The sequence below is a fragment of the Carassius auratus genome, linkage group LG28B, assembly GCF_003368295.1.
Source record: "Carassius auratus strain Wakin linkage group LG28B, ASM336829v1, whole genome shotgun sequence".
Classification (NCBI taxonomy): Eukaryota; Metazoa; Chordata; class Actinopteri; order Cypriniformes; family Cyprinidae; genus Carassius; species Carassius auratus.
In genome coordinates, this window is record NC_039293.1 from 8,767,264 (window position 1) to 8,788,282 (window position 21,019).

General features: G+C 37.3%; 2 protein-coding genes and 1 long non-coding RNA gene across 3 annotated transcripts; 2 read left to right on the forward strand and 1 right to left on the reverse strand.

The window, feature by feature from the left end:
* Positions 1 to 69: 69 nt before the first annotated feature.
* LOC113067587 (cilia- and flagella-associated protein 70-like) lies at positions 70 to 12,270 on the reverse strand. Its single transcript, XM_026239950.1, has 26 exons — positions 12,202 to 12,270; positions 11,498 to 11,681; positions 10,971 to 11,069; positions 10,787 to 10,872; positions 10,512 to 10,691; positions 8,986 to 9,168; positions 8,810 to 8,904; positions 8,630 to 8,723; positions 7,696 to 7,830; positions 6,946 to 7,095; positions 5,888 to 5,962; positions 5,701 to 5,792; positions 5,553 to 5,613; positions 5,154 to 5,348; positions 3,792 to 3,923; positions 3,500 to 3,625; positions 2,329 to 2,462; positions 2,137 to 2,252; positions 1,810 to 1,995; positions 1,582 to 1,733; positions 1,174 to 1,326; positions 936 to 1,097; positions 775 to 864; positions 573 to 674; positions 245 to 292; positions 70 to 160 (listed from the first exon to the last, which is right to left on the reverse strand). The coding sequence occupies exons 1-26, from the start codon at positions 12,268 to 12,270 to the stop codon at positions 80 to 82; spliced, it is 3,180 nt and encodes a 1,059-aa protein (XP_026095735.1). The 3' UTR covers positions 70 to 79.
* Positions 12,271 to 12,401: 131 nt separating this feature from the next.
* LOC113067498 (uncharacterized) lies at positions 12,402 to 13,479 on the forward strand. Its single transcript, XR_003279375.1, has 3 exons — positions 12,402 to 12,578; positions 13,180 to 13,292; positions 13,394 to 13,479. It is a non-coding gene; the product is annotated as an uncharacterized LOC113067498 (long non-coding RNA).
* A 28-nt stretch (positions 13,480 to 13,507) lies between these two features.
* Positions 13,508 to 18,432, forward strand: LOC113067448 (tubulin epsilon and delta complex protein 2-like). The gene is made up of 7 exons (XM_026239870.1): positions 13,508 to 14,035; positions 14,519 to 14,572; positions 15,092 to 15,170; positions 15,748 to 15,877; positions 16,051 to 16,149; positions 17,271 to 17,458; positions 18,069 to 18,432. Exons 1-7 carry the CDS (start codon positions 13,905 to 13,907, stop codon positions 18,213 to 18,215), a joined length of 828 nt encoding a protein of 275 aa, XP_026095655.1. The 5' UTR covers positions 13,508 to 13,904; the 3' UTR covers positions 18,216 to 18,432.
* The last annotated feature ends 2,587 nt before the right edge of the window (positions 18,433 to 21,019 follow it).

Here is a 21,019-nt window from a genome sequence, read left to right on the forward strand (position 1 = left end):
ATTTACACCTTTTTTATCATTAGGATTAAACAAGGAACCTTTTTATAGCTGAAAATGACATTTATGTGAATAAGAGCGATCAGAAGGAAGGGTTCCCAAACCCAACACGTGACTGCAGCTCGTGAATCTCCTCTAGAAGGGACTCCTCTTGCAAATTCATCTAAAAAACCAAACTTATAAGAGGTCAGAATTACATGTGGATACCACAGACTTCACAGACACATTGACATTAAGCATTACAAACCTTTAGGGCATATTTATATGACTGCTCTGCCTCTAGTTTTCGGCCAGTCTGGAAAGAAGTCAAAACTACAGTCAAAATAATGCTTCTGTTGAAATGCTGAAAGAACTGTGTAACCCATTTCCCATTGACTTGATATTTTGTCCATAATATGGAAGTCAATAGATTTGGTTACCAACATTCTTCGAAATATCTTCTTTTGTGTTCCACATGAGAAAGAAACTCATACAGACATAGAATGTAAAATGATGGTAGAATGTTTCATTTTTGTGTGAAGAAGTTTAAAGAAAGAAGGGAACAAATGGGAGAAATGCATGTGTCAGTCACTCACCTGTAAGCAGACTAGTGACAGGTAACCCCACACCTCTGGATTCCTGTTATTCAGAGCGTTGGCTTCAGTCAGCGCCTCTTCAGCCTCGGTCAGTTCCTCCAGCTGATCAATAGCACATTTAACAACAAGCCAAGTCAATTTTGATTTCAAACAGTTACAGACTTTGCTTCTACTTCTGAATGCATTATGGGTTTGTACTCACTCTGTAGCAGGCGATTCCCAGTTTGAGCCAGGTAAGACATGACGGAGAGCGTTTGCAGGCACGCAGGAATACAGGTTTGGCTTTATCACACTACAGAGGCAATGAAGCACACATGAAAACTACTTTACTGAAATACTCCAAAGCAGTCGATCTGAACTCACTTCTCCTTTCTGCAGATAGATGGAGCCCAAGCGAAGGTAGATGGAGTGTGTGTCCGAGGCGTCCAGCACAGAATCCAGCGTCCGCTCGTAGCAGCTCTGAGCCTGAGCGTAATCGCCCTTCTCGTAATGCAAGTGACCCCACAGGGCCCATATGTCTGGATTCTGTGAGGAGGAGAAATAGTGAATTTGAAGTGCGTCTCAAATCAAATCTGTAGAAAGGACAAGGAAAGATGCAGACCTGGAAGTGGTCGGTCAGCGCCTCCTTCAGGCTGGCCTCGGCGCTGTCGTGTTCTCCTCTCAGCAGGTGTAGTTTAGCGAGAGCGAGGTGATACGAGCTGATGGTGCCTCTGTCTGGAGACAGCAGCTCTAGAGCCAGAGCACGCTGGGCCATCTGAGGACACCAACACAATCCAGCATTACCTTCAGCCTCCATCAGACTTATTTCCAAAACATTAAAAGACTTCTCAGACACTAAACTTTGTAAGTAATATATATATATAAAGAAGTCTTAAAGAAACAGCAGCAAAAACGGCCTTTCAACAAAGGGTCAAAATAGCCATAAAACACTAAATTATGCCTGTTGTTGGTGCAAGAAAAACCTTCTAAGTAGATTTGTAAAGATGTCCTTTAATGTAACTGGGGTGACCTGTAATGCATAGTTCTGCAGGAGAAACCACACTGTCTCCATGTAGATAGACGTTTGGACGCCGGTTGGGGGAACTTGCTGCTGTACTTCCTGTTTGCTCGCCTGGTCATTCTGTGGCCGCTCTTCTTCATGTACAGCATCTGCATTGCCTCCTTTAAAGCAAATGATCCCAGATCAGCTATAAATGAAAAGCTTTTGTCACAGAGCAGACGGACATGAGGCGGTCACCTGTCTCCTCTGTGTTTCCAGCTGGAGTCTCATCTTTCAGGTCCTTCTTCTGACCAGACTGAGTCTCTGAGCTGACTTCTGGTCTAGATGCGGATTCAGTCTGCAGGACTGCATTAAGCTGCTTACTGGCTTCCCGGAAAGCCATTTCTGCCTCTATTGACTTCTCCTGAGTCTGGCAGAATATACCTGAGGACACACATTTTCATAATTTTGAAAAAAGTTTTTGTAAACTCGAATGATATCCTTTTGCAGTCAGAGTAAAATAAACAAAAGTGAATGAAGTATATTTATTTCAGCATTTGTATGTAGTGTGTAATCTATTCTCACCGAACAAAGCCCAGGCGACCACATTGTTGGGCTCCACACAAGTCGCCCTTTCAAAGAAGGTCTCTGCGTCCTCATAGTGTCCGTTCATCTCTGACAGCACGCCGCACATGAGCAAACTGCACCGAACACAACAGAAGAGTGAGTCAAAGCACTGGTTTAGAAAACTAGTCTGAGTCATTTGTGTCTGCTGACCTCGGGATGTGCGTTTGCTGGATGGATAAGGCCTGTTGAAAGCACTCCTCTGCCTTCAGGTGGTCAGTGGTCAGCATGTGAAACGCTCCATAATCACACCAGTGGGACGGCTCGCTGCGCTCCCGAATCAAACACTACAGAGAGACGGGACTCACATCCAATGATACTGGCATGTCACAAATGATGAGTTTGAAATAGCACACTGTCATTAGAGCATGCCATTTCAAAGGAATTCATTGAATATGCATGATATACTATAATTACATCCTTCATTTTTCACAAAATGCAGTGCGTTCATGCTTGAAATGCCCGTGTGATTGCAATTTACATTACATTAACATCCAGGGACTTAGGAGGGCTTTTTGGACTTCTCATTATGGTTATCATTCTCTTTACTGTAACACAATGTTTGAAAGACAATACAGCAAATAATACCATTATTTATATATATATTCTACCTAATTTAGTTCATAAATAAGTGGCTTTAGATAAAATAAGTGTCTGTATTTTAAATAATATATCAGTATTTACACATTACATTAATGAGAGTGGGGTGCTTAATTGTCATAGATTAATGTCACTAATGCAACGTTTGCTAAAATAGCTTGTTTATTTCAGCATAAATGTCATATTTTATTGCTTCGTTTTGATTTGTGGGTGGAATATGACCCAAACATGTGGTTTAATAGTTCATAAACAATAATGTAATTTACAAAGCACCCTAAGCACTGTAAAACACAAACAGTTTTTAGATTTGCAATGCTTTCATCCATAAATGCATAATTTTTACTATTATGAGTGCATTATTATTACCACCCCAGTTCTCATTAATTCCTCCAGGAGTTAAGCTTTTTTGAGTGTTTTTTCTCGTTTTGAATTTTTTCATTATTCTGAATGAATAAATCAGCATATTTTAAATGCACCATAGAAAATACTGCCATAATATATGCATACAGTAGATCTTACTTTATTTACTTGATATATAATTTTTTATTAAATAGTATATAGTGAATAGTATATATACATTCGTATATAATGTGTTTTATATAATGTGTTTTACACTGTTTTATAAACTACTGTGAAAAGCATGCGTTGTACATTATTAGGATGGGTAGAGAGGGAGTGTAGTGTGATAGTATGTTTAAGGAGCAGAAGAGCTGTAATGCTTCACCTCCTGATAGTACTGTGCTGCCAGCTGGTAGTCCGTGTTGAGTTCGGCCTCTCTGGCAAAGTGTTTGAGTTGAGCACAGCTCAGGACAGGCTCCTGATGAGTGTCCTGCGAGTCCACTGACAGAGTCTGAATCAGTGCATGAAAAACACAGACACTTATAAAGCACCAGGGCTTGATAATAAAGCTTAAAGCTTTGTTCAGATCAATAAGCCTCACTTTTAGTAACAGTAATGCTTCCCCTAACAAATAACATAATTTATTATTATTATTTTTTTTTTTTTTGAGGCATCACCTTATTAAGAGTAGCATGCATCTCGTCCACCAGGAACACGTATAAGTGACTCAGGAACGCTTGCAGCTGTTCAGGGTCTGAGAAAGCCTCTGTCCTCAACATCTTCTCTCTTACGATCCGCACCACAGAGTACTGCCACATACAACATCAGGAGCTCATTTACATGTGCTCTGATAAACAACAGTATGAAGCAGAACAACGTTTGTTTCATACAGAAGTCCAAAACAGTGTTGTTTTTGACAATTAAAGGGATAGTTCACCCATAAAATTAACGACACACCCTCATGTCATTCCAAACCCATAAGACCATTGTTCATCTTCAGAAAAGTAATTGAATAAAATTTTTGATTAATTCTGACACAATGCATGCATGTGGCGCTACTTCTTACATTAACGTGCACATGCACTGTTTACATTAAGGAGAAGCAAACGCATGCATCGTAATACTCTTTCTAAAATGACATGAAGGGATGAGGAGAATACATTTTTACTTACGTCCTTATTTATGTTTTCTTTGCACACAAAAAGTATTCACGTAGCTTCGTTAAATAGCGGTTGAACCCCTGATGTCACATCGACTATTTTACCAATGCCCTTGCTACGTTTCGATCTTGCATAGATCGAGGGTTGGATAAAAAAAAGGATATGTGGAGCAGTTGTATTAGATTTTACAGCTGCATTTGAATTATAAGCTTGTTTTGGAAAATCTGGAGTTATAGGTTCAGACCATCAGTTATTGCTTGGATGGAAAGTTATTTGGATAATAAATCTCAGAGATTTTTTTTTTTTCAAATGGAAGTTATTCGGATAGAAAGGGAATGGAATGTGGAGTTCCCCAAGGGAGCTGTTTGGGACCACTTCTCTATTCAATTTTTACAAATAATTTATATCTGGTTTTAAGAAGTGCTAAATTAACAATGTATACAGATGATACAAAAGTTTATGCATCTGCACAACCGTCGGTTGAAATTATGGCTTTTTTGAATGAGGAGTTGGAGAGTATAGAAAAGTGGATTTTAGAAAACAAGTTGATACTAAATACATCTAAAACAAAGAGTATAGTATTTTGGGTCTAATTATTGTCTACGGTCCAAATCGGAACTGAAATTACATATAAATTAAGCACTTATCCAGCAAGTTAAGGAAGCAAAACTATTTGGTATCTCCCTGAATAATACATTGTCATGGTCAAAGCATATTGAGAACACAGTGAAGAGAATGGGAAGGATAGTTGCTGTAGTAAAGAGATGTAGACAATGTTTTACAAAGGAATTATGAAACATTAAATCATGACTGTTTTGTTGCAAGTAAGTAACCTTGCAAATGGACTTCAAAAACACATTAAACCTGACTGAAATTGACCTTCATCTGTTCCTTGAAGGCAAAGTATTTCCCAGAGTAGTTGAGCTCTCCGAGAAGTTGGTTTTTCCGCTGTTCTTGCATGACTGGGTCCAGAGGTTTCCCACCCGGCAGAAACGCTGCCCCGAACAGCTGCTGGTACTGATCCAACACCTGAGCGGCCACACTCGCTATCTGAGACTGGTATTCCTGTACTGCCTGAGAATATCACGCACATTTATTAGTCATATTATTCTCGTTTATTATACAGTATGACCAAGGCATTTCATTGTACATCTCAGCCATTATATTTTGCTATGATCGTATAAATTGTCATAGACAAAAGATTCCCCACAGATCTGACTCTGAGCAACACATAAATGACAGAAGTGGTAAGGGAACAAGGATAAATGTTGTTTTTACTCTTTCTGCTCCTGCTGGTCGTCGAGGCAGTGGAGGTCTGGGAGGAACCAGCTCCATCACCCTGTGTCAGACAGAATCAATTCACATGAAGCAGCATATCGGAGGAAAACACAATGCTTTGAATTTGAATGAAACTCTTTCCCATCACCGTTTGGCCAGCTCCTCCGGCGGTCTCTTTGGAGCCAGTGGCTTTTCCACAGCAATTTCAATAACAATGTACGATCTTGAATCAGCGTACATCTGAGACAATGAAAAATCATACCTTACCAAGAGTGTTTTTTTTTTATATTTCACTGCTTCATTTTAATTTTAATGTGATTGACAGATGAACTGACCTGTCCCTCAGTGTTCACCTGAGGCTCCAGTCCAGTCACGCTGTCAGTCTGAGCACATTTTCCCTGAGAATCTGGCTGTAGAAAAACAACATCAGTCAAAAGATCCATTATTATGTACTTCTAAGATGTTTTGTGTGTATTAAAATAAACATGAAACGGGGATTCGAAACCTATTTTACTTGGATTTACTTGGAATTGATTCACTCATTTGTAAGTTGCTTTGGATAGAAGTGTCTCCTAAATGACTAAATGTAAATGGATAATGTGATGTAAGCTACTATTCAAAAGTTTGGGTGAGAAATATTTTTTGAAAGAATTTCATACTTTTATCCAACAAGGACACATGAAATTGATTAAAAAAAAAATGACAAAGACATTTAATGTTACAAAATATTTCTACTTCAAATAAATACTTTTCTTTTGGCATTTTAATTCAGAATAGAGAATACAGTCTAAATAGAGTAAAAAGACAATAATTATTATTTATTTTTTTATTTCAATGTTTCAAAAAGTTTTGCCAACATGAGTCAGAGATCTCAATACAAACTCAAAATCAAATAATCGATGTTAATTTTATAACTCAACATTTTCTCCACTGGCATTGCTGTAACCGAAACTTTGAACATCGTCTCTTCTGGGACTCTGATAAAGGTGTGTTTGTGTGTGTTGACTGAGCGGCTGTTATTTGTGTCGCGGGCAGCTGCGGCGTCAGATGCTCAGTTGGTGGAGCGGCTGTGTGTTCCTCGCCTCTCTCCGTCTGCTGCAGAGTCACGGGACGTCACAGAGGGGCAGATGAGCAAAGGAGATGATTCACCCAGCAATCTGCTGCTATTACAGCTAATTGGTTTGGGAAGCGTCTCTCAGCCACAGATACAGATTTAATAAGGGGGGATATCGAAAACGAGCCCCATTACAGCACGGAAAGGGGAAGAGATGGCATCTGCTCCAAATGATCTTAACCCATTGATTCTATCAGTTCTCATTTGAGTAAAAACTTCTACAAAAAATATGTAGATATTGGTATTTAAAAAAAAACAAGACAAAAAGTATTTTTATACCTTTTTGGAAACATCGTTGTTTCCTCTTTGGTTCTCCGTGGTTCTAGTCTGAAAAGCCTTTAAGGAGTTGACGGAGGAGTTGGCTCGGTTTCGGCCCAGTGCTGCCGGGGCTTTGCTGCACTCCTTCAAAACACTGTAGGTCCTCTGAGTCTGAAACAGCACCAAAGAGAAGATTCACTGTCAGACAGTCAGTCTTAAGATAGCATGCACGTTTCTGACCATTTTAAAATATTGATCAGAGCACTTTACATTTTTATGGTGTAAAACTAGTCAAGTCACATTTGCAGTATTTATATACACAATACTGATGATTTCAAAGCAGCTTCACATTAATAAACAAGAAAACGACAGTGTTATTAATTCAAATCTATTATGAAAAGAAATTACATTTCAGCTGTAAAGCAGCTCTGCAGAAGTCAACAGTGTCATTTTTCAGCTCAATTCAGGTCAATAACCACATCACTAGTGCCATTGTCATGCTCAGTTAGTTCAAATCTTGTTTTCAGCTTAACTGATAATGTTACTGAATATATATTTATATATGTTACTGAATAGATATTTTTCTTGGTTTAAACACAAACTTTATATCTTGAGTCATTTAATATCTTGAGTCATTTTATATAATAAAACGTTTTTTTTTTGCATTGATCTGAAAGTGTCCGAGTTTAATTCAGTGGTATCAGACCGTTCTGTCATCTCTGATCTTGAACTTGAAGCATGGTTCATTTCATCTGGATGTGACTCACTCACCTTATTCAACAGATCAGACTCATAAAACGGGTAGATTCGGTACACCCCATGTATACGCCGCACTCCAGGGTACAACAACGGCACCAGATCCATGTAAACCACTCCGTGGAATGAGATCTGTGCCTCGTCCTCCCCCTACAACACACACACCAAAGCAATATTTGTGGTTTATCAATAGGCAAGCACGATAATGGAATCTAAATTAATTGCCGTCTTGTTTTGGATTTTGTTTCTTAACAGAATAGTTCACAAAACGGAACATTTGCTGACAATTTTCTCACTCTCAGGCCACCCAAGCTGCAGACGAATTTAAACAGATTTGGAAAACTGTAGCTTTACATCACTTGCTCACCAGTGGATCCTTTGAAGTGAATGGGTGCCATCAGAATGAGAGTCCAAACAGCTGATAGAATTAACACAGAGTACAAACCACAGACATAGGTTTGGTTTGAACATTGGGGGTGTGAATTGTTTTAGTAGAGTCCTGGCTCATGCTCACTCTTTAGGTTAATTTATTTGACTGTTCGCTAAATATATATACCTATATTTTTGTGAAATATTGTGCTATCATCTATGCAAAGTTGATTGATAACATTACTGCAATAAAGTAACATCATAGGTAAAAATTACTAAACTAGGTTTACATAAGATATAAACACACAGTACAAACACACAGTTTTTACTTCACCAGAAAATTAACTGATGGACTGGAGTGGAGTGGGTTACTTGTGGATTACTGTGATGTGTTTATCAGCTGTTTTGACTCATTCTGACGGTACCCATTCACTGCAGAGGATCCACTGCAAGTGATATAACGCTACATTTCTCCAAATCTGTTGTGATGAAGAAACAAACTCATCTACTTCTTGGATGAGCAAATTGTCATTTTTGGGTGAACTATCCCTTATATGTTAAGGTTCAGGATGCTTCTCACCTGTCTTGTCTTCCCACCTTTGGTTGGTGCCGTCTGTATGGCCTTCATAATCTCAACAGGCCACAATCTACATTCTGCAATCCTGCGGGAAAGACTGAGAAAAACAGGAAGACATGATTGGAGAACATGGATTTCAGGACACAGGAGTGAGTGCATTTATTAAAAGTGTTGTTTACTCACCAGGCCACACCTCCTGCATCAATAAAGCAACGACGTGCCGTATCCCAGCTCACTCTTTTCTGGTTACACTCTGCATCCGCTCTAAAATCCTTGTCCTATAGCACACAAACAGATCAATGTGGTGACATATTCCTTCCACATCCATCACTGAAGTGTCTATTAATGGCTCAAGTCACCTCTATATCAGTAAGGTCTCCTTGATCCGTGTCTGTGGGTTCTGCATCAATATAAAGGCCCTGAATGACCTCGGCCCCTGGTGCGAGAAGAGACCCCAAAGGCCATTTTTTGGGTCTTGGTACTGGCTCCTTCTCACCACCCATTTTTAAAACGCCATTGGAGAATAACAAGACTTGCTCTTTCTGTAAAACGATGAATAAACAATGTAAGACTTTTAATTTTTTAGGTGAATTATTATTTTAGACATTCAAATATTTTGCACATATCTAAACATCTTTTATTTTAGACCAATAAACTTAACTCTTTAAATTTTCTAATAATTTTTTACAACTTTTTTTGGCACTTACTACAACTTAAGCAATGTATTAATTAAAAAAAATATTAATAGTATTTTAAATTACTATTTGTGATGTCAAATGATTATTCGCGGTTAATCGCATCCAAAATATAAGTTTTAATTTACATAATACATATGTGTGTACTGTACATATTTATTATGTATATATAAACACACACATATACAGTATATATTTAGAAAATATTTACATGTATTTACACGTATATATTTATATTCATCTCATTTATATATAATATAAATATATTTAATATATAAAAGTAAAATATTTTTCATGAATACATACATGCATGGGTGTGTATTTATAATAAATATACACAATATACACACACACACACACACATATATATTTATGTATATGTAAACAATTTTTTTTATCGTGGATGCAATTAACCGTGATTAATCACTTGACAGTAATCGTTTGGCAGCACTAACTGAAACAAAAACTTTTATTTTGGGTTCGATTATTCATGATTAATCGTTTGGCGGCACTAACTGAAACAAAAACTTTTATTTTGGGTTCGATATTCGCGATTAATCGTTTGGCAGCACTAACTGAAACAAACACTTTTATTTTGGGTTCGATTATTCGTGATTAATCGTTTGGCAGCACTAACTGAAACAAACACTTTTATTTTGGGTTCGATTGTTCACGATTAATCGTTTGCAAGCACTAACTGAAACAAACACTTTTATTTTGAGTTCAATTATTAGCTATTAATCGTTTGACAGAACTAACTGAAACAGACACTATTGTTTTGGATACGATTATTCGCGATTAATCATTTGGCAGCACTAACCGAAACAAACACTTTTATTTTGGGTTTGATTATTCGCGATTAATCGTTTGCAAGCACTAACTGAAACAAACACTTTTATTTTGAGTTCAATTATTCGCTATTAATCGTTTGACAGAACTAACTGAAACAGACACTTTTGTTTTGGATACGATTAATCGCAATTAATCGTTTGGCAGCACTAACTGAAACAAACACTTTTATTTTGGATGCAATTAATCGCGATTAATCGTTTGGCAGCACTAACTGAAACACATTCAGTCAACAGTTTGGAATCATTCCGATTTTTTCATTACAAAAAAAAAAAAAAAACATTCTCAGCAAGGATGGAATTATTTTTATTTAAAACACTTGATAAACACTTGTCTCTTACCGTGGCTGAGACAGGCATCTGCAGGGCAGCTATATAGTGGGATGGAGGTGTTGAGGCAGGATTCCAGACATCAGGAACAGAATACGCCGTCTCCACAGTGACCATCAGCACATTAGAGTCAGAACGCTGGGCATCAGAAAGCAACGTCTCGGGAACCTGCACCATCACATCCAGTGTGGACTGTGCATAGAAATACATACAAAATGCATAATCAAATATTTTTATATTGTACTTATGTAGTGGTGTAAAAATGAGGTCATGAACATTGTCTTTACTTTTACACCATCCTCATGTACAGCAACATCTGCCGGTGATCCAGGCACCGCGTGAAGAAGCACGGTGGATGAGAAGCTGCACTGGCCTAGAACAAAGATATCACCGATATCAAACCTCACGTATATGAGAATCCAATAAAAAGTTCCCCTCAAATGTGTAAAGTTTGAATCTAATGGGTAAAACCTCGCAGCAGTGGCAGTAGATCCACGACGGCTTGTCCTAGTACAGTGGTTTTTTCCTCTTTTTGTTTTTTCTCTTTTGGTAAGATCTCGAACACCGTCACTGAGAATACACATTTCTGTTTACATTTAACCATGAAAAATGTAACATTTAAAATCAAGTCAACTATACTGTATGTATATACGGATAGATGGGATATTTATTGTTTAATTTGTAGCTAAATTTACTCTGTGCAAAAGGTTTTCTTATTTTTGTATTTTGGATATATTTTCCATTACAGACACCTACAAATTCTTAAACCAGGATGCATGTGCTTAAGAAGCAAAATGACTTTTGAGATACTTTTAAAACTTTCTAAAGAAATTATCAAAAGTGAGTTTACTTTATGTTAAAAATAAGAAGAGGAAAAAAAAACCACTTCATTTTGATATTTCATTTTGAAACGAGAACTCACTTAGCCCCTGAAGTAAATGTAGCTTGGTTTAAGAATTTTTAGATATTTGATCCAGAAACCAGACAAAAGTGCTCACGTATGACAGGTTTATGAGCCACATCATCCAGTGTGTGTGCCACTTCTGAGCACTCAAAACTACAGCTGAAGTTGTAAACCACATCTTTGTCCACAGGAACGTCCAGTTTCTGTGAGTCTCCCAGCACACATCCATTAAACTCCACCCGAACAAAGCTGAGGCACGAATCAGTCCTACTGCCCCTCTGAAATAATCACAAGTAACTTATAACAAAACACACAACAGCAATGACTGTATTACAGTAACCTAGTTTGAACACGCCACACTACTGCAGCTACCCTTACTACTGTAACATCATAACAATACATTGATATTCACATTCAAACAGTACCAGAAGCTTTAAGAATATCTCTAATGTTTAGTATATTTATACATTTAACTTACTTGTTTAAAGTCAGGGGTGTTTGTTTTATTGTAGAAACAGTTGTAGTGGACACCGGGGCAAGTTGTCACACTGTTCACTTCAGTGAATTTTATTATTTCTCACAGTAGGATCATTTAAAAAAAAAAGTCAGTTTCGTCTCAAATTCAAGACAGTTTTTAGTGTTTTAAACCATGTAACGTTGGCGAATTTAAAACTCTAAAACGTACAGTTATATAGCCGTTCCTCGTGTGACAACTAGCCCCGGTTATGATTACAATTGTTCGATAGAATAATGCAATAACTGACTGTACAATGTCTAATGATTTTAGTGACTTCCTACCAAATGGTTTGCCGACAGAACACTGATCTGCACCGGAACAGCTCTCCCAAAATCTCTGTGATTCTCCATGTTGAGAAACGAAACGACTTTCTCAGTTTCTCCTCAACGCCAGACAACTGTTGCTCAGCTCTCGCTTGTTTCCATAGAAACGACGCGCCGCGTCAATCTCGCGATACGTGAGTTGCGCCGTGAGAAGTCGAGACGTGTACACGGAGCGCACGGAAGTTTGATGCTAAATGTTCAGTTATCCGACTTTATTTTGACAGGTTTAGTTACATACGATATATTTAAACATCCAACGAGCTGGAGGTACATAGAGGATGGATAAAGAAAAGTGAAAGCTGTGTTTTTAGACGCTAGCGTGCGCTTCCTGGCGGGTAACTTGAATCATTTCCATGATAAGAGTCTTGAATCTTCATTAATATAGCGTTATACTGACTGAATGAACACTTACTGTACTTAAGTACGCACTTTTTATTACTCTTTAGTGGATTAATAACTGAATTTAGTGTCGTTTATGCTTCAAAGCCGTCTACATATACACTACCGTTCAAAAGTTTGGGATTTGTATGATTTTTAATGTTTTTAACGAAGTTTCTTACTCTTTAAGCAGCACAGCATTTTCAACATTGATTATAAATCACCATATTATCATGATTTCTGAAGATCATGTGACACTGAAGTCTGGAGGAATGATGCTGGAAATACAGCTTTTATCAGAGGAATACATTATATTTGAAAATATATAAAAAATGGAAAGTAATATAAAAAATTGAAATAATATTTCACAATGAGCATAAGAGACTCTTAAGGATACCAAACTTTTTAAGACAGTGTATATTTTTAAATTGATAAGAATAAAGCTAAAAGGTGATTAAATTGGTGGAGAAAGAAAAAACATACAGCTATAGCATCTATAATTGCAAGCATTCATAAACATGTTTACCTAAGATCTTGTCTATTGTGTATTTTCCCCAGATACTGAGCATGTCTCTTCTTCAGGCTGTTGATGAAGCAGTCAAGATGTGCAAAGCTGAAGAATCCAGACTCACTGAAAACATCCGACAGTGCAAGGAGATTTTACGCTCAATGTGCGCTGATCTAAGTGGTTATCTCGTTGTTATAATGTTCCTGTGTTGTGAATAGTTCAAATTAATTGAGAAAAGCTTAATTCATGCCATATTTTTTGCAGGAGAACGCGTGTGACAGAAACTGCAGCAGCCGTCGGTACTAAAGACGGTTAGAGGAAAATCATTGATCTATTTCTATTTATTCGTCATGTCATCCCACATCATGAATTACACAATCAATCTTTGTTTCTGCCTCCCGAAGCAGATATTCAGCCTGAAGAAAAGCAAGAAATTGAATTGTTGGAGCAGGTTTTAAAAAAAGCACTGAAAATCCGCAGCACATCTGAGGTTCATAAAGAACGACAACCTAATGAGAGAAAAAATAAAGCACTCGTTAATCATACTGGTAAAGAGGAAGATAAAAGAAAGCAGGTGAAATCTGTCCCTCTCTCGGAGACGTCTAAAAAAGCCATTGATCGGACACGGGCCGGAGCGAATGTGACCCACGGGGTCCCCTGGACGCGGCCGGTTCTGGTCCGGAAGGGACCGACTGCTCATCCGGTAGTCAACGGAAGACCGTCAGTCTCAAAGAGCGCTTCAGCGAGGATCTCTTCCACACGATCCCAGCAGAAGATGTGTGTCAAAGCCACAAACGCTGAAGAGTCGTCTGAAGATAATTCCCCGTCAGTCTCCAGCCAAGAAGTGCCAGCGTCCGGTGAAGACGGGGAAGTCACAGCAGGAAGTGTGCGCTCTAAGGAGCAATGGTATGTTTATGATCAGATAGTCATCTTTGAAATCATTCATTTGTATTAAATTGATCAAAAGTGATAGTAAAGACATTGTTATATAAGATTGATATTTTAAATAAATGTTGTTCATTTGAACTCTCTATTCATCAAAGAATAAAGAAAAGCCAAGTAGAAAAACTGTTTTCAACTTTTATAATAAGGATGAAGTGTGTCTTGATCAGAGGAGAGAAGACTGTGAGTAATGATATTGAAAATTCAGTTTTGCTCCACAGGAATAAATTACATTTTAACATAGAATTAAATAGAGACGTTATTTTTAATTGTAATAAAACAATACTGTTTATACAATATTTTTTAAACATTTCAAAATTGTAAATATATATATATTTTTTTTACAAATCTACCTTCCACACATTTTTGTAAGGTATATGTGTTGTTGTATAAATATTAAATATTTTCAAATGTAGCTTTTATGGCTTTGCTTTGTTGTCTTTGTAGGATACCATCTCCTCTGTTACCAGCTTGGCGAGCACAGAGAACAAAACAGAAGCGGTCAGTCTGATAATGTCTTTAAAAATTAAAGGAATATTGTAACTGAGCACTCTCAGTAGCATTTGAGGCATAACATTAATTAGTAAATAATTCATACTTTAAGTCCTGTCACTATAAGGCACTTACAATGGATGTAAATGAAACAGCGCAAAACTTAAAATACTGTTTCAAAATTAAAGTCACAGGACATGCATTTTAACATGAAACCAGTCTAATAAAAACCACTTGCTCATCTTGTCGGTGAAATACCGATATTTTTTGTATTGTTATGAAGTTTTAAAGGAGGTTAATATATATATATTTTTTTCACACAATAAACACAAGTAGCATTTTTAAACATAGAAAAATCTAAACATAAAATTATGTTAGCTACTTATAAGTCTAGTGCCTAGAAGAGTAGTTATAGTGCTAAAAGCAACTCAAACACACATTTGTAAGGAAGACTTCACGTAAATGCCTTGCTCCACTAATTTCAATGAATTGCACTTATTGTTGTGGAAATAATAATCTTTCTTTCAGATTGTGGAGGAAGGTGTTAACCCAGCAATCAAAGCCAGTACCAGAGCGAACCAAATTCACAGAGAGACTGCGAGACACTGTATCCTTTTCAGATCAGTCCTGTAGCGTTTGATCGCTATCACCTCAGATATCATCCGTGTATCCGTGCAGTCATCATTACTCCCTCGGGCCATCAAGTACATGAGTGTGTTTCATCATCAGAACAGATTTCGGAAAATGTAGCCTTTCATGACTTACTAGCCATTTGCAGTGAATGGGTGCCGTCAGAACTGATTAAAACCTCACAATAATCCTCAAGTAATCCACACCAATGTCTTTTTGAAGTGGACAAAAAGTGTGTTTATAAGAAACCAATCCAACTTTTCTTGTTACAAGACATTAACTGATGGACTGAAGTGGTGTGGGTTATTGTGATGTTTTCATCATCTGTTAGGACTCTCATTCTGACGGCACCCATTCACTGCAGAGCATCCACTGCTGAACAACTGATGTAAAGCTATATTTCTCCAAATCTGTCCTGATGAAGAAACAAACTCATCTACATCTTAGATGACTTGAGGGTGAGTAAAATTAAATTTCTGGGCGCACTGTTCCTTTAAACATTAAAATCTTGTAGTATTTTGTTGTTGTATGTTCCTGAGCTGCTGTTGAATCAGTTCCCGTCCGAACTGCCTTCTGTATGTCCTGCTGATATCACAAGAGAGCTGGACGTGCTTACACAGCGCTGTCTTGACCTGACGCACTGCTTCAACGCTGAGCTGCAGGCCCAGAAGGACTCAGATTCAGGTACCCGGCCCGGGGCAGAAAGATGGAGCAACTGGGCAATATGGATCCTTCCAAGGATAACACTGTCATCTAACCGTTAGTCACAGGACACTTCAGAATCAGGAAGCTCATTTAGAGTAGATGGAGACCAAGATAAACGTGTGTGTGTGTGTGTGTGTGTGTGTGTGTCACAGGGACCTTGCGTGAGAGAGAATATGAGTCCTTCCGGATGGTGGAGGATTTGGAGAAGATGACGGCAGAAGTTATTACATGTGCTGATCAACGGAAGAAAGGTACTTCAGAATCTCATTTCCATGTCAGGGTTCCTTGCTTGTGACGTTATTCATTTGCTTAATGAATATTGCAAATTTACACACACACACAAACACACACACACAAAAAAAATAATGTGTAAAAAATGCGTTAAAGATGTATCACCTTTTGTGACAAGTAGAAGATGATGTAATCAGGTAAGTTGTCAGAGTTTAGGTTATTTAATAGCTTTTAACCATAATTTTTTTTATTTGCAGAAACTAAAAAAAATGTATAATAAAAAATGTAATTTTATTTATTATTATTTTTGATAAATATAATTTTTATATGATTAATTATAATATTAATGTTAATATTAAATCATGATTTTATGATAGTTAACATTTTAAAATTAATTGAATTGTAATTTTATTTAACACATGTACCAGCTTGTCCCAACCAGACATTCGTGAAAATCCCCATGTCACGATTAACACAAATAAACCTTTATTATATAGTGGATTCATGTCAGAATCAACAGATAATTGCAGTTTTACTTCATGATAAACTGAAGGTATTAATTTCAGCAGACCGTCATACAAGGCCATTTTTTGTGAGCGCTAGCCCCGGTCTAGTTTATTCTGGATGTTCACGTGCTGTTTGTGAGTTCAGTCTACACACCCGTCATCTTCAGGATATTTTGGGTCTAATGTGGTGTCAGTAGCCTGTAATCTGTTCACTCTCCATTAAACACGGCCAGTTGTGTCTGCTCTGGGCCCAGTATCACACAATTAGTCATGATTTCCACAAGTGGACACACCGTCCATTTATCCGAGAAAACAGTATTCCCATCCCTTTCTCAATGTCGTTAATTGTTATATATTTATATTGAAGTGATACCGGTAAAATCTCAAAGCCTCTCACATGCTTTTTCATTTTGAAACCTCATCCTCCCTTCCCTGACCCCGAGGGATCAATATACGACAGTTCTTGGGAAAGCAATTAATGTGCTTTAGATGCTTGCTGATTTTCCATGTTATGCCTTATTCTTGGTTTTTGGTATTATTAAGGATTATTAAGAAGATTATTTAAAATATATGGTAAAATATTCTAAAAGATATTTTATATTTGAATATATTGTATCGAATACTGTGTTTCTCAGACTGGGAGAGCTGGGATATGAGGATCTCTGGAGGCTTGTGTCCCGTCCGGAGGAGAGGTGAATGGGGCGCCCCGGCCGGTTCCTGTCTGCCCCCCGTCCTGTCGTACAGCAGTGAGGCTGAACTGAGAGAGCTGGAGAGCCAAAGGCTCCGAGTAGAGCAGCTTCAGCAGGCCGTTCATCTTCAGCAGGTTTAAAATACTTAGTCTTTCAGGAAGTAGCTTTTTCTTCTTGTTTTCTGAGTGAGCTGACTAGGTAGACAGCAGTCATAGAATTAATCTGTTGTGAGATAGCACATTAAACTGATTTCTGAAGGATAGTGTGACACTGGAGGAATGATGCTGAAAAATCAGCTTTGATCACAGAAATAAATTACATTTTAAAAATATATGCAAACAGAAAAGTTTTTTTGAAATTTTAATAATATTTCACAATTCTATAGTTTTTACTGTATTTTTGATCAAAGTAATGCAGCCATAGTGAATCTTCTTAATTATCATATATATATATAATTATTATTATTTATTTTTATTTTTTTACATTTACTTCAGTTTTAGTTTTAATAGTTTTAGTGCATCACTGTTAACTAAATTAAAATGAGAAATATTACCTAATCTGCTTGTAGGAATAAAATATATATATTTTTTGCTATATATTTTACTTCAGTCCATATTTATTTTATTTCATATAATGGTTTCGGTTTCATTCTGAGTTTAATAACCTTGTGGCATGCACTGTGTGCTATCTAGCTGGACAGACCGCAGAGCAGTAATCAAATGTTGCGGTGTTTTGTGTTTTTAGGCGATGACCGATAACCTTGCGTCGTACTGGAGCTCTCGTCCAGGAGCGGCTGGACCCAGTGCTGTGGTTCTGCGGGGCTTGTACTCGCTGCTGGCCGAGGGAGGGCTTCAGTTCCCATCTCTGGTTCTGGATTCAGAGTCAGACTGAGCACAAACAAGACTGTATTTCAGGGTCAGTGGACTGAATTCCCGGAAGCACGGCAGGGAGGTTTCCGCAGAGCCGCTCTTCTGTGAGAAACCGTGTGCATTGGGCTCGGATGTTTAACAATCGGTCACATGACTGGAGATAAACTCAAATAAAGCTTCCAGCTGACGTCTCTCAGGATCCATGAGTCAGGATTTCATTTCATGACATATAATTTGGCTTTCTGGTGACTTCTTCCTGTTTGAATTCATTAGTCAATGTGCCAAACCACTGGCATCTTTTGCAGACGAGTAGCATGTGTCCTGCTGAAGCCTGCGCTGCTGTGTGTGTGCCAGCAGAGGGGGATGTGTCCTGGATGTCTACTGACGCCATGTGTGGCGTGACGTCTGGTAGCACAGAAAGTCATTTAGACTCATCCTTCAGTTCATGAAAACAAACAAAATTTGTGTTCACAGCAATGCAATTACTTCTAATGAGCATCTGAACAAACTAGAGCCACGTCGTACGTCTATAAATGTGTGTTATTCGAGCGAAAAGTGTCTAAATCATCTGAATCTAGAGTTGTAGGAGTCACTGACGCAGTTCCTGTGTTTGGATTTGCGTCTGTGCACTGCAAACAGCCTCGTCTGGTAACCTTGTAAGATTTCGGAGGCCACAACTCAATGTTTTGTGTGGATTGTTGCATTGAAAATGTTCTGCTGGTTCAAGTACAGACTTCAGTCAGCATGGCGCCATATTACATTTTTGACAGGGATGTAAATGAGGCCGTGAGGGAGGAAAGTACAGTGTGTTCAGTGCATTGTACTGTTTTAATGATTGTTCAGTTGATAAAATGTCTTTCCTAAAAAAAAAAAAAAAACCCAGACAAAAACTCTGTACACTGGTTTTGAAAGTTGTGGGTTGTGATTATAATGGGAAGACTGTAAGTCTGTCTCACACAGACTGCTTTTCAACTGCTTTTAAATTAATATGGCATCTAACCTGACTGAGATCTGTATTAAAAGACAGTCAGATGGTATAATTTAAATGCAGCAAGTAAACATAACCCTGAGTTTTGACCTCCAAAGTATTTTACGGTGGACATAACACATAATGTGAAAGTTATAATAACATGGTCAGGAAAGGAATTTAATAATTGCATGTAACTTCATTGTGTTACTTATGTAAGGTTGTTTGACTTTTCCTCTCTGTTCTGAGTTTATATCTTAGAATTCAGATCTTTTATCCTCTCAAAATTGCACGAAATAAATGCAGAAGTGTGTGATTCTGAGGTCTGAATCTGCGGCGTGACGTCTGTTTCTACAGAAAGTCATTTAGACTCGTCCCTCAGTTTATAAAAACAAACAGAAGTTGTGTTTACAGCAGTGCAGTTGCGTATGATGAACATCTCAACCCTCTGGAGACAGACTGTAGTCAGTATCTGGTGTGTCATAGTGACTGTGAGAGTACAGCGGTCATTGTGGACAGACAAATGTTGCTCTTGATCTCACAGCTGTGCTTTTATATGAATAGTTTCTTCATTCACCATTCAGGACATAATCAGTCCCATTACTGCCCGTTGTGTGTGTGATGTTAGAAAGTCAAACGACCAGAGAAACGGCTTGAAATCTGATCTGACTAACGTTCCTAAAAATCTGTTTTAATGTGATCTCTTTTGTTTGATTTGATTTAGATTTTAATATCATTTTTGATCATCATTTGACATGTTTATTTGGACGTGTTCATTTGATTTCTATTATATATATTTTTTTCATTTTAGTATTGTTTTAAAGAACCAGATTCCATGTTTTTATTTTATTTCTATTATTTTTATGTTGTTTGTAAGAATCGGATTCCATGTTTATTTTACTTTTGAGTTGGACTATTTGTCCAATTTAAAATAATAAAAATAATATATATATATATATATATATATAATTTTTTTTTTTAATTAATTTATTTATTTATTTTTTGATAACTCAAGCCATCCTCATAAAACTCAAAATCAGTATAAAATGTAATATTTGAAATCCACATTAATTATGGTATTATTAATGGATATGGGTCTCCACAGTCAAATTTTTTTTATTTTTATTTATTCATTTAAATTATTAATTGATTTCATGAAGAGTCATGGAAAATTTTAAAATAGAGAAGTCATGGAAATGTATATAATAAATATACATTTTTCTTGTTAAGGTTGGCTCCAAAATGGTTGAAATACAAACTGAAGATGATTTATATATATATATATATATATATATATATATATATATATATATGCATGTAAAATGTATAAATATAAATAACAAATAATGAACATTCATTAGGTCTGAAAAAGTGTGGGAACCCTAGCTGATTTAATTTCAAACTGATGTTATATACTAACCAAGAGTTTTTAAGAGTACAGACTAGAGTCAGATACAGCAAAAACAGCTTCTTTTCTAGACTAAGAGAGTATCAAGTTGACTAAAATTAGGCCAAAAAACCTCTCTAAAACTTGTGATGACAGCATGAATATAAAAGTTTCAAATGTTGTCAGACGAGCTGCATTAGTCACAGTGGTGAGTATCACTTTTCCACCTGATATGTTGACTTTATGTAAAATGCCATTGGTTTGTGTGTCTGGGATGGTTCATCTCTTGACTGTTCAAACCTCTGAGTCACCACAAGTGGAGAACAAAGGAGGTACTTCTCATTGATTTCATCTCACTTTTAGAGTCCCACATGGTTTTCACACAGGCTGAGGAGCACAAGGCTGTCACAGCCGCCACTGCCAACCTGGCGAGACCGATCGATAGATCATTGTAATGGCAAATCGTTGAGCG

Coding starts and splice junctions, on each gene's coding strand:
- LOC113067587 (XM_026239950.1), bottom strand. CDS start 12,270: ATGGAGAATCACAGAGATTTTGGGAGAGCTGTTCCGGTGCAGATCAGT. Junction 2,463..3,499: donor CAGCACAGTACTATCAGGAG/GTGAAGCATTAC, acceptor GTCTCTCTGTAG/TGTTTGATTCGGGAGCGCAG. Junction 1,996..2,136: donor GGTCGCCTGGGCTTTGTTCG/GTGAGAATAGAT, acceptor GTGTGTCCTCAG/GTATATTCTGCCAGACTCAG.
- LOC113067448 (XM_026239870.1), top strand. CDS start 13,905: ATGTGTGTCAAAGCCACAAACGCTGAAGAGTCGTCTGAAGATAATTCC. Junction 14,573..15,091: donor CAGAGAACAAAACAGAAGCG/GTCAGTCTGATA, acceptor TCTTTCTTTCAG/ATTGTGGAGGAAGGTGTTAA. Junction 15,171..15,747: donor CAGAGAGACTGCGAGACACT/GTATCCTTTTCA, acceptor CTGTTGAATCAG/TTCCCGTCCGAACTGCCTTC.